Genomic DNA, 16,050 nt, shown 5'->3' on the forward strand with positions numbered 1-16,050 from the left:
GCATCTGTGTTTCTTGTAACACTGATCAGCATTGATAGATTTATATGCATTAGATTCCCATTTTCAAACAGAAAAATCACAAAAAAGTCAGTAAAAACATTGACAATACTCGCATGGATTTTTTCCTTCATATTAGGCATTGTACCATCTGCCTTAGCTGGAAGGAATTTCAAATTTTATGATAACTCCCATGTGTGTATTGGCCTTCCACTTGCCTTGACTAAAACATATACCACTGATACTAAAAACATTTGGATTGGGTTTAGATGGGTTGCAGGATACAGAAATGAACTTGATTCTGTAATTGATGGGCTTTACTTTTCAAGTGCAGTGTTCTTGGGTTTGAACTTTGTATGTTACCTTGTTATACTTGGTTGTTATATTGAGATAGTGAGGGCTGTCAGAAAGTCTTCAAAAGGTGCTGGACGTTCTAGTGATATGAAGGAACAGATTAGACTTACAGTGAAGGTTTCAGCCATAGTAGCCACAGATTTCTGCTGTTGGTTTCCAATAATTGTTCTTGGAATCTTGGTACAAGCGAGGGTGATTACTCTGCCCCCTTCTGTATATGCTTGGTGTGTAACATTTGTGTTGCCCATTAATTCTGCTATTAATCCATATCTATACACTATAGCTGAGGTCATATCTAAATGTAGAGAGAAACAAGCTAAAAACAATATTCCGATACAAATACCACTCAATCAAAATCCAGCACCTAAAAACATACCAAATGTTGGTCAGTCAAAAGTTGCTACCAAAACTATCAGTGGTTCTGTTGCATTAGGGAACCAAGAGCTTGTTACTTCACCAGTGTGAAAAAGGACTGAAGGGTAGAGAGAGCAAGAGAGAGAAAGTTAGAAGGGAATGAAGAAATAACAAGATTTTGAGAAATAAATAGGCTGAAAAATGAAGAGAACAAATAAGGAAACAGAAGGGAAAAGGCAGCAGAAAGAATACAACTTGAGATTGAGTCTGATTATTATTATATTTTTTTGCATATCTGAATTTTATTTTAGGCCTGTTAATATTCTTTATTTCATTACCTATTTTGGATAATAGTCGAGGTCCAATGTTCTTAAACTTCCCAACACTCCAATGTAGTTTTGAATCTATTATAAACAATGTATGACTGCCCAAAATGTATAGAATTTGTTGGTGTTGTTTGATTCTTGTAGTTTCAGAAATAATACACACATAGAAGGTTAAAATATTGCATTGATTGTGACTTCCTTTGAAAAACAGAGCTGTGTAAATATGTTACTGGTAATAATACTAAATTTTAAAATATGTTGCATAAAAGTTGAAATGCTATGTACTTTTTCTGTATATAAATATGTATTTGACATTTGTTATTGTACATGATTTAAGAACAGATAGTAGACTTTAATAAAACAGATCAAAGTTGCATGGATGTTGACCGCTTTGAAAAATAGAGCTGATGTAAATATATTTGTCTTTATAAATGGTATTTGTATTAAAATATATTGTCTATTGTATATATTGTATAAAAGTGAATGTAATTTTATGCAATTTTTAAAAGAAATAGTAGGTAAAATAGATAAAGTTGCATGGATGTTAGTGATATTTGTTAAATAATATGTATTAAGATATACTGTATAAAGGTGAAATGTTAGTAAAGAAATAGTAGTCTATAATAAAACAGATAAAGTTGCATTGACGTTGATCACTTTGAAAAATGGAGCTGATGTAAATATATTAATATATCAAATATGTATTTAAAATATGTTGTATGAAGGTGAAATGGTGAATACTTTCATACATTGTAGACTAATACAGACTATTCACCAACAGTCAAAGTCCCTGTGCTTTTTATGCTGTAAATTCTCGCATATTCATGAGGGCTGATCATTCAATTGTGTGTGACTAACAATCATGCCAGAGTTACATGCCTGCGAAAGAGCATTGCTCATTTTCATGTTTATGCAAAAGACAAAAAATATGCAGTAAGTGTGTTGCTTCATTATTGACACCATATCATCTTGCATGTGCATGGTATCATTGAATCATTGATGTATAAACTGTGTGTATATCACTATTTGTCTAAAGTTCTACAGCTTATTTATACAAACCAGCTGCATGAAGCTCCACACAATAAAGATAGGCAAGCTAATACACGCATTGACAATAATTATATGCGCTGGAAAGAAATAGCAATTTTCTTTGTTTTACCTCAAAATTAAAAATGGACAATGTGATCAGTGAATACTAACATTTTGTGGGAAAAATAAGAATCTATTCTTTATGGAAATTGCACATTATTGCTTTGTCAAAAACACTAAAATTAAACAGATAACATTAAAGTCCCAGTCAGTGATCACAGTGAAAGTTAAAAAAATTGCCTATAAATCCCTTAAAAGTGAAGGATAAGTCATTAAAATTGTCATTAGGTATTTCTGAAAAGAAAAATTTGGGCAAAAAAACAACAACAAAGAAACAGCATTATTGACAAAGTTGAAGTCCGTACTGAAATACATATAATTAATTTCTCTACTTAAAGGAGTATTTCGTGATCTTAGCATCCTCTTTTTATGATATTTTTCGGTAGATATCCACGAAAAAAGCTTATTCCCAAAATTTCAGTTGATTCCGATTTTGCGTTTGCCAGTTATGCATGATTATGTGTATTACACTACTCCATAGACAATGTGTTGTAATTTCGACTGGTATACAAGAACAAAATTCAAATTTCACGATATCTTTGCTAAACGAATTAATCTGCAAGAAATCTTTTGCACATAAACATTATGTAGCCACGAGTTTCCAGTGATATAAAAATCTCAAGTTTTTTGAGAAAAGTGGGGGGATGATGCTGTGGATCATGAAATGCCCTTTTAAGTAGTTTCCATTTAAAGCGCCTTGATGTCTTATTTTAAAAATACAATGCATAGAATCTGAAATCAGTGATCCAAATTTAATTATCATGAAGTACCTGGAGTACTCAATTAGTGTTCTGACTTCTGGAACAAATTATCATGAAATGATGCCGCCATAAAAGGACATGGTTCTTTGGTTTTATGTTAGCTTAAATATTTCATTATAATGGAAGTGGAATATTGTAGAGGTAGTATTGAACTCAATTATTTATGTTAAAAGTACTTTGTACTTCTGTGGAAAATTGTGATAATGACAAAAAAATAAAGGTATAAAACAAAGTGTTGGACTTTTGGTAATGTTTTCTGTGTTGAGTGTTTTAAATCGGTAAGTAAAATAAACCTCTGGTTATTTATTGAAACAGATTCATCAGGATCGTTCATAGATCATTTGATTGATAAAGGTTCTTTTTCAGATCCAATTAAAATGATACTATTACTACTCACTCAGAAATATTTCAATTCCTATCGGGAATCTTGCTCACTCTGGTACTGGTGGTTCTAGATGTTTTTAGAACCGGCAACACTTCTGTCTGGTTTTGATGATGTCACCAAACTTTCTTGTTGCAGAGTATTTATGACCTGGTCCAGTCGGTAGGCCCTCTCGTCTTTATTCATAGTGTCTTTTCCCCTACTCCTAATCTAGAATAGGCTCTCTTTCATTACCCCTTTAGTGGAAAGGGGGTAATGGGATGTGCGCAGTTGTTCTGGAACTGTGGGGGACAAAATTTTGGGACAAAAATTTAAAAAAATTGGGCTACAGTAAGGCAAAATTGGGCTATTTTCCAAGAAAATTGAGAACATTTGAAAAAAGTACCCATCCATATACCAAAATTGCCTTAGAAAAAGGGGTAATTGATATACCAAAGGGCCGAAAATGCTACCTATGTTTGTGGCACGTCCCCATATGGTCATTGTACTGATTACCAAGTGTGAGAAAATGTATGGAAATAGATGTTCACATATAATATAAAGCAAAGTCCATGCTGTCTTATTTTCACATGCAGATCTAAAGCAAAGCCTATTACTATCTGAAGTTGGATCAAGTAGGATGGAGAGCGAGGTGACAATAAAAATGAAGAATTACCAGGCGTTAGTTCTTGCTGGTGTACATGGGTAAGTGAACATAATGCAGAATACCGGGGGGGGGGCTATCACATACAGGTACTACCTACTAGCCCTACCTGTAAAGTGTGCTGAGGCTTGTGGATCAACATCTAGGCATTGTGCCTGTGTGTAGCGCATTATAAATCACTGCGCTTTTTTTTTACTTCCGGTTTCAGGCTCTGTTGCTTTAGTTACTATCCAGAGAGGTGCGGGCTTCTGCTGAATGCATCACGCTTCATGCTCGATAAGATCCATCCCCTGGGATCTACACCTATGTCTGTAATATTTTCCTGCAGTTTACGATCCATTGATTCAGCAGCTGCAGTCAGGATGTGTCTAAGTAGTCAGGGGTGTAACTTTCAATGCCTATTTAAGGGGTACTACACCCCTGTGGTAAATTGTGACTATTTTTGCATTTTTCTCAAAAATAATAACACACTGGTAACAAAAGTTATGTATATTATTGGGGCAAGGAATCCAATTACTACACTGAAATGTCAGTGTCTCAAGAAAAGCGGTTCAGTATATATGATAGGAAACGAGGTACATCCTAGTGGTACCTTATTTCTTATCATAAATAACAAACCGCCTGTCTTGGGTCACTGAAATTCCAGTGTAGTAATTGGATTCCTTGCCCTATAATATACATAACTTTTGTTACCACTGTGTTATTAGTTTTGAGAAAATGCAAAATAGACACAAATTTATCGAGGGTGTAAAATACCCCAGAAGAGTATGGAATATAAATGCTTGACTTACTTGACTTAGCTGCACAGGACATTGTGTCCCCTTGCTCCCTGACGAGTAAGCCTCCTCCATTCAGTTCTGTCCGCTGCTTCGCCGACCAGACGCTGGAATGATAACTTGCGAATGAGGAGCTTGGTGCTCTTCTGGTACCGTCAGATCTCACAAAGCGCCACTGTGCCTGGCCTGTAACGATGTGGTTGAGGAGCTCGGTGATTGTACTGTCATATTTAAATTTTAATGCAATGATGATTAATTTGTTTTCTGTAATATTTTCTTGCAGTTTGCGATCCATTGGTTCAGCGGCAGTGAGTATGTGTCTAGTAGCCAAGGGTTGTAATGATGCCTATTATGAGTATGGGATACACTCATGGGACATGGCTGCAGGTGCTGTCATTGTACTAGAAGCAGGTGGAGTTCTTCTTGACACAACAGGTAAGAGGCTATTCCAGTTGAAATACATACACCCCCTATGCGTAACATGACCTTAAACTTACACATAGGGGTGTAGATTTCAAATGGAGTCAACCATTCAGGTAACCCTAATTGAAATTCATACTCTCTGTGTAGAATGTTAAGGTTGTGTCTTCCATAGGGGGTGTATGGATTTCAACTGGAATAGCACAATCTAATAGGGTGTGTTGATAACCTGGGGGAGGGACGTCCAAGAATCTGACTATCAGAAATCAGAAAATTGACTATCAGTCCCGGGCTATCAGTATACTGGTACCTATTTTCCAAGAAAATTAGACCCACTATTCCAAATTTCCAAAATGTGTTAACAATGATGTAAAATTTGGCTGTTTTTTCCACAAAAAAGAGAAAACATTTAGTTGTACAACTTTAGAAGTGATGGGTATGTGCCTACCGGCTTTGGTAAATAGGGCCTATCGCTTATAAATTGAATGTTTTTTTTTAAATAAAAGGGTGTCATTGGGTATAAACAAGTGAAAAAAGGGGTCATTGTGTAAAGAATTAAAAGGGTTATTTGGGATTTAATATGAAAAAAAGGGGGGTCATTGGGTATTTTGGATGTCAGAAAGGAGGCCTATTGGCAGGCACAACATACCTGTCTCTTCAAAGTTGAGTGTGCATCCCCCGTGTTCGAAATATGCCTCAAAAAGTTACAGGCCAGCCGGCTTGACCTTAAAAGTTACCGGTCAGCCGGGCCGGCAACTAGATGCCAGTCAGAAAAGTTACCGGCCAGGCCAAAAAGTTACAGGCCAATGAGTTTGTAAATGACCAACACCACTCCACTGGTTGCCAGAGTCAAGATTCATCAACTCAAATTTCTCGGCCATATACTGCGTCTTGAAGATGGCTAGCCTGTGATAGAATATGCGCTTTATATTCCACCACATGGGAAGAGGAAACCGGACGGTCACGCGCACACTGTACTTACAGTATGTCCAGCACCTCCTGGGAGATACTGAAGGATGCTGCAGCCAAACAAAATTGTTTCGCTTGCCCAAGATCGCATTAGTTGGAGAAAGCTTGTAGTCGCCTGCTCCGCAGCCGACTGATGATGATGATGATGATGATGATGATGAAATGACTTGAGGAGACATATAAGCTTAACATCATGAGCACAACTGGTCAGTCATATGAGATATGTTAAGAATGACCATTAAGTTTCAAGGGATTAAGCTTAAATTGCTAAGAGATTTAAAAGCTCAATTTTGATTGGTTACTCAGATGATTATACCATGTAATTAACCAATCAGAGGCACTGTAAGAAAGGCAGTACCCAGTGGGTTAAATATGGGGTCAGTGAGAGCGGTAGATGAGCCGCCTGAAGAATGGGGTTATCAAAGCAGTACATACTACCCATATATAAGAACAAACCATATAGCCCACTTATGAGATGTGAGTGCCTCCCTGGGGCCACTCAAGTTTCATAGTGTAGGTCTACACATGTGACCAGAAAAATAGGAAAAAGGGCCCTATTCAGATAATGAATCAAGCATCAAAAACACCAGTTTTCTAGTGATGAAAATCATATAATAAGGAGCATATTTGAGCGAAAACCTAGTACCTTTCAGATAAATTCCTGCTTAGTGTACATTCAATATTCGATACAATCCTGTTCGGGGTGAAATTTGTTGCAAAACTGTGCTAAATTCCTGTTTAGGGGTGTTGTTAGTTCAAAAGGGCAAATCCTGTTTATTTAGGTATGTTTTGAGCATATGTACACTATGGAACTTGAGTGTCTCCATGGGTGCCTTCCACAGAATAATCTGAATAAACAGGTGCTATAAGCCCTCATGAATATGCCAGAAAGACAGCTGTATAGAAATTATGTGATATAAAACAAATATTAACTGTCTGTGAGTGTGATGGTCGAAATATAATCATGAGGTGAAAGATGGATTGTTCCATTCCACAAGCCGGAACGGCGAGTGGAATGGAACAAATACATCTTTCACCGAGTGATTATATTTCGACCATTACACAAATTTAAGACAGTTAATATTTGTTTTATATCACTCATACATAAATTCTGTTGCTCAAAAATACTATTTAAGATAAGAGAATACATGCTTTACTGTGACATACTTCACATTTTGGTGTCCACCCCATAACTAAATCGGCGAGTCTAAGAGTCAGCGCACGGCCTGGCGCAGGCGCACTACGGCGCAGCACTATGATGGTAAGAACTATCACATGGAGAGGCTGATGGTAAAAATGATAAATGGCAATCAACCAATGAACTGTCTAGAATTTATGTATGAGTGATATAATGATATCTAACTAATTGGTTTTTTTCCTTTATACTTTCTTTACAGGTGGACCATTTGATCTACTTTCTCGTCGCGTGCTGGTTGCCTCATCGCGTAAATTAGCCGATTCTGTCTCATCTCATTTGACGCATCTTGAGTTACCAAGAGACTAATTTTACTCTACACCGCCAACGAGGCTGTGCCAAAATAATTCCCAGGAATTGATTTGAACATACGTAGTACAATACGTATGCGCGGTTTGCATGGATCATAATACAGGATGTATCAAAATGATTGTTCTCCATCCGCTTTTTTCGTGGTGTTTTTTAAAGCCTGCCTCTTTCACACTCATCATTGAATCCACCACTTGAAATTACCAAACTTATACTAAAGGGCTCGGATAGCAATATTTGCACAGTTTTTTATTGTGGGACATGAGAGCATATCAGACATATCAAATTGCATTCTGAATACAATAAATGTCCTTCTGATAATTTTTTTTTTTTTTGAAACTCGCGATATAATACAAATTTAATGGCAAATTATTCAAATTTGATATTTTGGATATTTTTGATATTCAACTGTCTGGGATGAAAAGCCAACCATCAATTGATAATTTTGACCTTTCATATTAAAGATATACATTTTGTTCCAAGACCTAACTTTTTTGGTGTTTTGGAGGAAAAATCTATATCTTCAATATAAAAGGTCAAAATATTCATATGATGAGAGGCTTTTCATCTCAGCTTTACTTCAAGGACTGTTAAATTTCAAAAATATGAATGTGTATTATATCGCAAATTCAAAAATATCAGATGGACATTCCTCATTTTCAAATGCAATTTGATATGTCTGATGTGCTCTCAGGTAAAAAAAAATATGTGAAAACATCGCTATCCGAGCCCTGAACACTTCACACTTAAAAGTCTGCATCATTTCAAGTTGATCCAACAGTGCGTTTGGAAGAAACAGGCATTTTAAAAACAGATGGAGAACAATGATTTTGTTACAGCCTGTAGATTAGAAAGTGAGTCGTTCTCACAAGGTGGAAACATTCAGGGAAACGGTACAGAGTTTACTATATGGATATTTAGACTGTGTTATTTCTGGGAAAAAAGTCTTTCAGCAGTTGCATTCCATCAGGTACATGAGTAATTTATTCTTCAAAACAAATTTAGTTGTATCACTGGGACATTATATACCCTATCAGTGATTCCCTAATTTAGAACATGGAAAACACATCATCAAAAATCAGATTTCAGGATAATTTTTTTACTCTGCGAGTAGTATAAGACCGAAAGAATAATATTAAAGGACAGTTGGACATTTTAAATTTTTTTAATCACAGTTTTTTAATCACAGCTAGAAGCTTCTGTCCATAGGAGCAGCACACATAACAATTGAATACAGCACTGCTGTTTTCTCTTTTTTTTTTGTCATTTTGTAACTTATTTGAATGTACAATAGTACCTGAGAATTTTTGCACTTTTACTCTTCACTATTAAGTTATTCCTAAAGAATTTAAATATTTGTGTACACTTTTGCAGGGAATCAGGGTCTTTAGCTAGGATTTGACAAGTGCCCATCATTTTCACCTGAATTGCCTGTCCAAAATTTTACCCTTAAAACATAAACCAGACCTCTGCACCTTCTGGGGGTTCAGTCAGTTCAAATATCTATAATTGCTATAGCCTTCACTTATTAGCCTGGTCTTGTTTTGAGTTCACAGAACTTATTCAAGCATTATTTTTAGAATTGAGCATAATGTCACAGACATATTTTGCCTGTCCCAGGAGCAAACTGCATGTCCAAAATGATGGGTGGAAGGGTGGCTGGCTAACATCATGGCATGGATCACTGATGGTGCTTGTTTTGAAGACCAAAATAAGTTATATTATATGTATACTGTAGCTGTGGGAAACTGATTAAAAGTAGATTAGAAATAAAACTAAAGAAAGTAAGTCTATGCAGTTCAGTCTGTTAAGAAATACCCTCAACAGCCTACCCAACCAAACTAGCACCCAAGGCATACAATGATGCTGATATGATGGTCCTTCTACTTGTGCCTCTGACTTGCACAATCAGAAATTGAATACACTATGGACCACAATGGCCTCATCCCAATGGCATAGTTAAATAACCTCAATTAAACAATCATAGTGCAAAATTTGACCTCAAGTTTCTGAGTATGAGTTTTTGTACCCAATTTTTCAAAGGTCGTTCGATGAATGTGCAAATGTATTGGGGTTAAAGAATTGTGCCCTGATAGATGAGCATGTTGTGGATCCTAGTGATAGATGGTCTGTGACTGGGAAAAAATCCAGGTCCTACTCATCAGACTACTTGTGCCGGTTTGATTCTGCTCACTTCACACAACCAGTCTGCCAATGATAACACACAAGTCCTTTTTGATTGGCTAAAATCTTTCCCACAACATCAACCGCCCTTTTTGATTGGCTAAAATCTTTCCCACAACATCAAACACCCTTTTTGATTGGCTTGAAGCTGAAACAATGCCTTCAATAGTTTTTTTAGAATAAAAGTAGAAGGACCCTTGGGTCGGTTTGGGTGTTTGGTTGGGCATGCTGTTGAGGGTACTACTTTTCTATGGACTAATATATTTTAATTAAATTGGTGTATATAAATTTGTCTACAGTATATAAGTGGGAAAGATGTCTTATATAACCTTTTTAGAGTAGTATGTGTGTGACCCAAATAATTTTAATAGAAGTTGGATATTATTATCTAATGATTTGGGAGAACCACTATGTTGGATTGCCATGTATTTGAACCAAAATAGTAATGAGTTTCATTTAATGTGCAGAGTGGATGCACTAAGTGTATGTTATACACAAAGCAAAGGGTATTTTACTTATTCATATCCTCATTAATATACGCGAAGCCTGTTTATCAAGGAATTGATTGCATGACCGTGCACTTATTGCGCGGTATAACTCGCAATAACTTCTGGAACACGGTGTACCTATTACAATGACTTTTGCATGTGCGTGCATGTATACGCAGACACTCACGCGATGCCATCGCACTTCTGTGATTGGTAGCTCTTGTTGTTGGCGCTAATGTCAAGTTCACCTGGTCGATTTTTTTGCAGGGTAGGTTATAACAATAACTAAAACCGTTAATATTTAACAACGTTTTATGGCATAAAATAACATAAAATGACATTATGATTTGTTCAAAATATCAGATACGATGGTTATCAATGACAATAATAACTTTGCACCATCTATTTTGAGGTCATTGTGTGAAATTTTTGGGTTTTGTTTTGGGCCTCGGTATTTTTCCTCGCAGTTATTATTGTCTAATTGGGTGATGTATTATAGATATGGTATAGGTAATACCATGTGTGAAGTATCATCATAGATGAAGTCTTTTAAGGCTGGGCCTTTTAAAAAACTGAGCGCATGGTATTTGCTATACCATATGGATGCAGAACCCAATAATGAATTTATCATGTGATTCTATTTGTTAATAAATATATATTTATAGTAAGAATTCCAATTGAATGAACGCAGCTTTTAACAGCTGCACTCGATCCAACCGCGATCGTATATTGCGTATTTCAAATTACATCGTGAACGCACGACCTTGGATACAATGCTACCCAATCACGAGTGCGTTGGCATGGCTGGATTCACTTCCGTGTTACTCACACACAGTCGCACACGCTGGCGTACATCGCGCAGTGTACGCAAAAATTTGTCACGCTATTGAAAGCTGCGTTCATTCAATTGAAATTCCCACTATAGACATTCATATCATGCTAATGTAATCCAATATATTCATAATGTTTTGCGCCAATCCAGGGACTGTCTTTTGGAATTTGCAGGAGAGCATAAAATAGCTCTTCTGGAGCCTTCAAGGAGAGCTGTTTATAACATTTACAATAGAATGTAAGGCTAAAAATCACTCTCCTATATCAGATTTAAGGAGAGCAGTAGAGAGTAATTACTCTTGCTCTCCTCAGAAGGCAGTCCCTGCCAATCCTATTGGCCCCTATTTCATACAATAGATCATTCAAATTATTTTGCTAAAATACACAGTTATCGACCTTGATAACTGTTATTGACCTCGATAACTTCGTATTTGCTGCCACGGAAATCATTGATGGATATGAATAACCTCTCACCTGTCCCCCCCCACTTTTAAGGCAAAACCCCCAAAAGTTCAAAAGTTTCAAAAGTTTCTTACATCTGAGGGAGGCACATCCCCCTCAGACACCCCCTGCGTCGCCCAAAATTCACTTTTCCCCCTTCAAATCCCCCTCCCGAAAAAATTCCTGGTGCTGCCACATCTATATGGATACACATGGTGTGATATGCAGTGGTTAGGCCTAAAAAAAATTGATTGGCGTAACCCGACCGATCCTAAAAGTAGGCCCGACCCTAGATTTTTGTTCTCTTTTTTTTCAAAAACATTACAGTTTATGCCACAAAAAAAATTGTTTGATTGGCGTAACCCAAACGACCCTAAAATTAAGCCCGACCCGAGTTTTGCAAAAAAATAAATAAATTAATTAATTGAATTTTTAAAAAGGAAAGAAAAAAAAAAAGTTCTGAGGCCTTTATCAAATGCAATTTACAGCTTTAAAAGTTTTTTTTTTTTAAATCCCAACCTACCTACCCTATTTTTTTATGTTACGCCAATCAAACAATTTTCTTTTTGTGGCCTTATCAGCAAATTTGGAATGGGAGCTATTGGACTTTTCCAGTAGAATGTTATTTGGTCGACTGTTGAATTATGGAGTTGCACATATATGTAGATTAAATAAATGTTTTATATCGTATGAACCAAAGTATTTTGTTCATTTGAGTCATGGTATTTTTCTGTTTCTGTGTTTTAAGATTGACAGGTGACCTTTTCATATTTTAGCTTGGCTTGAGCATTTTGCTTCAGCTTTGGTCCTGGTACGAGGGTTTTTATTAAGACATGGCATAACTGGGCATTAACAACAGAGACAAAAAAATCATTTAGAAGCTGACGAGGAAGCACCCAGAAAGCGATTTACCTCCTGTTAAAGCTCCCCCAAAAAAAAAAGTATACAAAAAGTCCCAAGTCCGGATTTTTAAAGCTTTTTTGGTCAAAAAAGGTCCAAATTTGGGGAAGAAAGTCCACTTTTCACAAAATTACCCCCCCCCCGGAAAAAGTCCACTTTTTCAAAATCAGCACCTCCACAGACTCGGTTTTGGTAATTGGCATATTTAGGACATCCCTGCCCCTAACCTGCAAATATATTCAAGGATAGGCAGTGGCGGCGCCTCGTGGGTGGGGGTGGAGGGGCATTCCCCCCCAATATTTTTCTTGCTTCCCCAGTTTTCCCCCTCCTACTTTTGAGGCAAAAAAACCCAAAATTATGTAAATTTCCACTTTTTGCTGTAATTTTATGCAAAATTTGTTGATTTTGCCCCCCCCTGAAATTCACTTTTGCGCCCCCTGAAAAAATTCCTGGTGCCGCCACTGAGAACAGGCCTAGTTGGTAACCAACACTTCAACTTTTGTGCCTTACCAGGAAGATGATGGGTATGTTCCCCCCCTGCACCCCCCGGATTGGAGATGGTGGTGGTCTTAGGGAGCTGATAGCTACCAGTAAAAAGGGGTCTTTCGAAGCTACAAACGGCCATACCCGGATTTGTGTTGAGTACCCCCTACCCCCTTGACCATCAGTCATATTTGTCCTTTGGACCATTTTCAGTTTTGGTAATCTTGTCTTTTGTTCCTTTTAATATCGGGCAAGGGGCTGTGCAATAATTTATATGAGACCCCAGATAAATATTTGGGAATAGTATGCCAAAAATTGCCCCCCCCATGATGAGCAGTGGTGGTATGAGGCAACTCAGGCAAGGGAATGTGCAGTTGGATTTTTTTTTTGCAAAAAGAAGCCCACATTGAAGCTTTTCAATGCAGTGGCGTGCGCAGCACATTGAAAGTGGGGGGGGGGGGGGGCAGGTTGTTCAGTTCCCCCGAATGGAGTCTGATTAGGAGTGTAAACGAGCGGAATGACTGTTTTCCCCTGATTTCCCCCGAATGACCAACAAAAATGCCCCCCCCCCCCTTTGCGCACACCACTGATTTAATGCTCATTATTTTGTACACTATTCAATTGCATTTATTGGTTATCAAGGTTGTACCATGTGTCCGACGAAGCTGGGGGTGTCCGAGGGGCTCTGCCCGGGGGCTCTGGCTGCCAAATCATATTTTTGGGTATAGGGGAGCTAAGCCCTAAACCTGGTGGGGAGGGGATTGAAGAATAATTTTTATGTTCAGTGTAGGCCTATACCACTATTACCAGGGGCTGTCATTTTCTTTGAAAGGGGGGTGGGTCATGAATATACTAGGGTCGTAGAATTTATATACCAAAATAGGGGGGGTCATGATAATTTGTTTAGGGCCTACACCTAAAATAGGGGGATTACAAAATTATTAAGGGCTGATGACTCAAAATTTTCACGAGCGCATTTTTTAAACCCAATTAGGCCTATTAGTTATGTAATCAAAATTTTATGGTTCCAACAAGAAAGAATATTTTGTTTGGAGGCTGGGCTGAAGGGTTGGGGGGGGATTATAAAGGTTTTAAACCGAGATAGGGGGTCATAAAAAAATCAACCCACAAAAGCAGGGTCATAAAAAATTGACTCCGGTCATTGACCTATTTATGGCCCCCTGCCAAAGAAAATTGGAGCCCCCAGGGCTTGTGCCAATCAAAATTTGAATGCGAGCTACACTTAGGCCTACAATCAAAAATGTTTCACGTTCTGCACACCTTAATTCAAACAAGGGAATAATTTTCAACCCGAGATGGGGGGTCTTTTTCTTAGCCCGCGATAGCAGAGGAAGTCATACAAAATTGACTCTGATCACCAATGGGAACCCCCACACTCTAATAGAAAAAAGTGCAACCTAGAACCATTTTTTATCCCAAGCAAGCAATGTTTAAGGTTCTATAGGCCTACACTGAAAACAAAAACTCGTATTATATAAGCTGAACTAAGCTTTTGTTTAGTAGGACCACTAGTTTCCCCTGGTAAACTAGTTTTTAATGTCGGACTAAACGTCCATCTAGTATGCTTGGCTAGTACAGCATGCAGTGAGGGAAATTGTTAGTACGGACATGCCGAACTATGCCAAATTGTGGTACTTTACTAATAAGTGAAAATTAGTTGCACCGCAAAAGTCGGTCCAAGGCTTTACGAATTGGTAGAACTAATCATTGTTGTGGTCCGTACCAAGGGTTGTACTAACGTTGAATTTACCGCCCTTTTGATCACATGGCATGACTCTTATGACAAATAAAGCTAGTAGAGCTAGTCTCTACTAGCTTATAGACTGTATAGACAACATTTCACACATGCAGCTGCAGACGATAGCACATCTATAGCGTCTTGAGATGGACAATTTAGCACCGATTCTAACCTGTTTAGAAATGGTTGAAGAAATGGAAAGGTATGTTTTATTGACATTTTTCCCAAGCTTGTTTTTGAATAACTTACAAACTGTTAGAATTTGAAATGAGATTGTAAATCGGATCACAAATGTCATGATCATGGACCGTGGGTTTATGCATGCATGGTTGAGGCTGCCATGGCTGCCGAATTCGTGGGAACCTTCATCATGCCGTGTGTAGTAGAAAACAGTGCTCGAAAAACGGGGCCAAATCTGTTTTTCAAATTCTAACCATGCTAAAACGGTTTGTAAGTTATTAAAAAACACAAGGTTGGGAAAAAAGGTCAATAAAACATACGTTTCCATATCTTCGACCACTTCTACCGGGCTAGAATTGAGCTAGTTCCACAGGCTAGTTCAGTCAGCTGAACTATAGTCAAACATTAGTAGGCCTACAGATTGCCCTATTAAAAAAAATAGTCGTACTTGACATCATTTTTGATAGTAGAGCCCATTAGTAGAACACCCCAATATATTAGTTGAGCCCAGTTGAACTAATTTATTTATTAGTTGGTCAAGGTTGAACTAGTATATTTGATAGTTAAGTCGCTAGTGTATCCTGATGTAGGCCTACTAATATATAGTTTAGTCCATCCAGCCGTAGGCCTACTAGGTATAGCCCAGTCGTACTTGACATTGTTTTATTAACAATAATAGTAATATAATGATAACAATACTCACAGTAATAACAAAAGATATGTGCGTATGCACTGTTCAATTTAGGTAAATTCATTGAATGTATAAACTATTATTAACTATTAGTCTATTATAGGCCCTGCTGCCATTCAACATTGATCGATTATTATATGTGTGATCAGCTGGTGATAGCTCATACAGAACACGGTGCATACATTGGATAAATAAGATGATTAATTTCCTTATATTAGTTCCTTCTAAGTTCAAGATTCTATATAAACAATTAATTATTATATTCATATGCATTCTTGATTCACTGTCATGACTGTCACGCTCAAAGAAGCGTTTTAACACGAGGGGATGAAATGTCCAGGGGATGAAATGTCCAGGGGATGAAGTGTCCAGGGGATGAAGTGTTCAGGGGATGAAGTGTCCAGTATTCGTTTTAACTAACTATTCTTTAGTAGGGCACCCCAAGTTTTGTTTTCAGT

General features: G+C 37.4%; 1 protein-coding gene across 1 annotated transcript in view; it reads left to right on the forward strand.

Annotated features, from left to right (window-relative positions):
* LOC140136149 (inositol monophosphatase 1-like) overlaps positions 1-9,961 on the forward strand; it is a 62,197-nt gene extending 52,236 nt beyond the window's left edge. The window contains exons 5-7 of the mRNA XM_072157853.1: positions 3,899-4,007; positions 5,026-5,177; positions 7,529-9,961. Coding sequence (XP_072013954.1) covers positions 3,899-4,007; positions 5,026-5,177; positions 7,529-7,635 — 368 coding nt within the window. The 3' untranslated portion in view covers positions 7,636-9,961. The remainder of the gene's footprint in view (positions 1-3,898; positions 4,008-5,025; positions 5,178-7,528) is intronic.
* The last annotated feature ends 6,089 nt before the right edge of the window (positions 9,962-16,050 follow it).

The sequence above is a fragment of the Amphiura filiformis genome, chromosome 16 (genome assembly GCF_039555335.1).
Source record: "Amphiura filiformis chromosome 16, Afil_fr2py, whole genome shotgun sequence".
In the NCBI taxonomy this organism is placed as follows: domain Eukaryota; kingdom Metazoa; phylum Echinodermata; class Ophiuroidea; order Amphilepidida; family Amphiuridae; genus Amphiura; species Amphiura filiformis.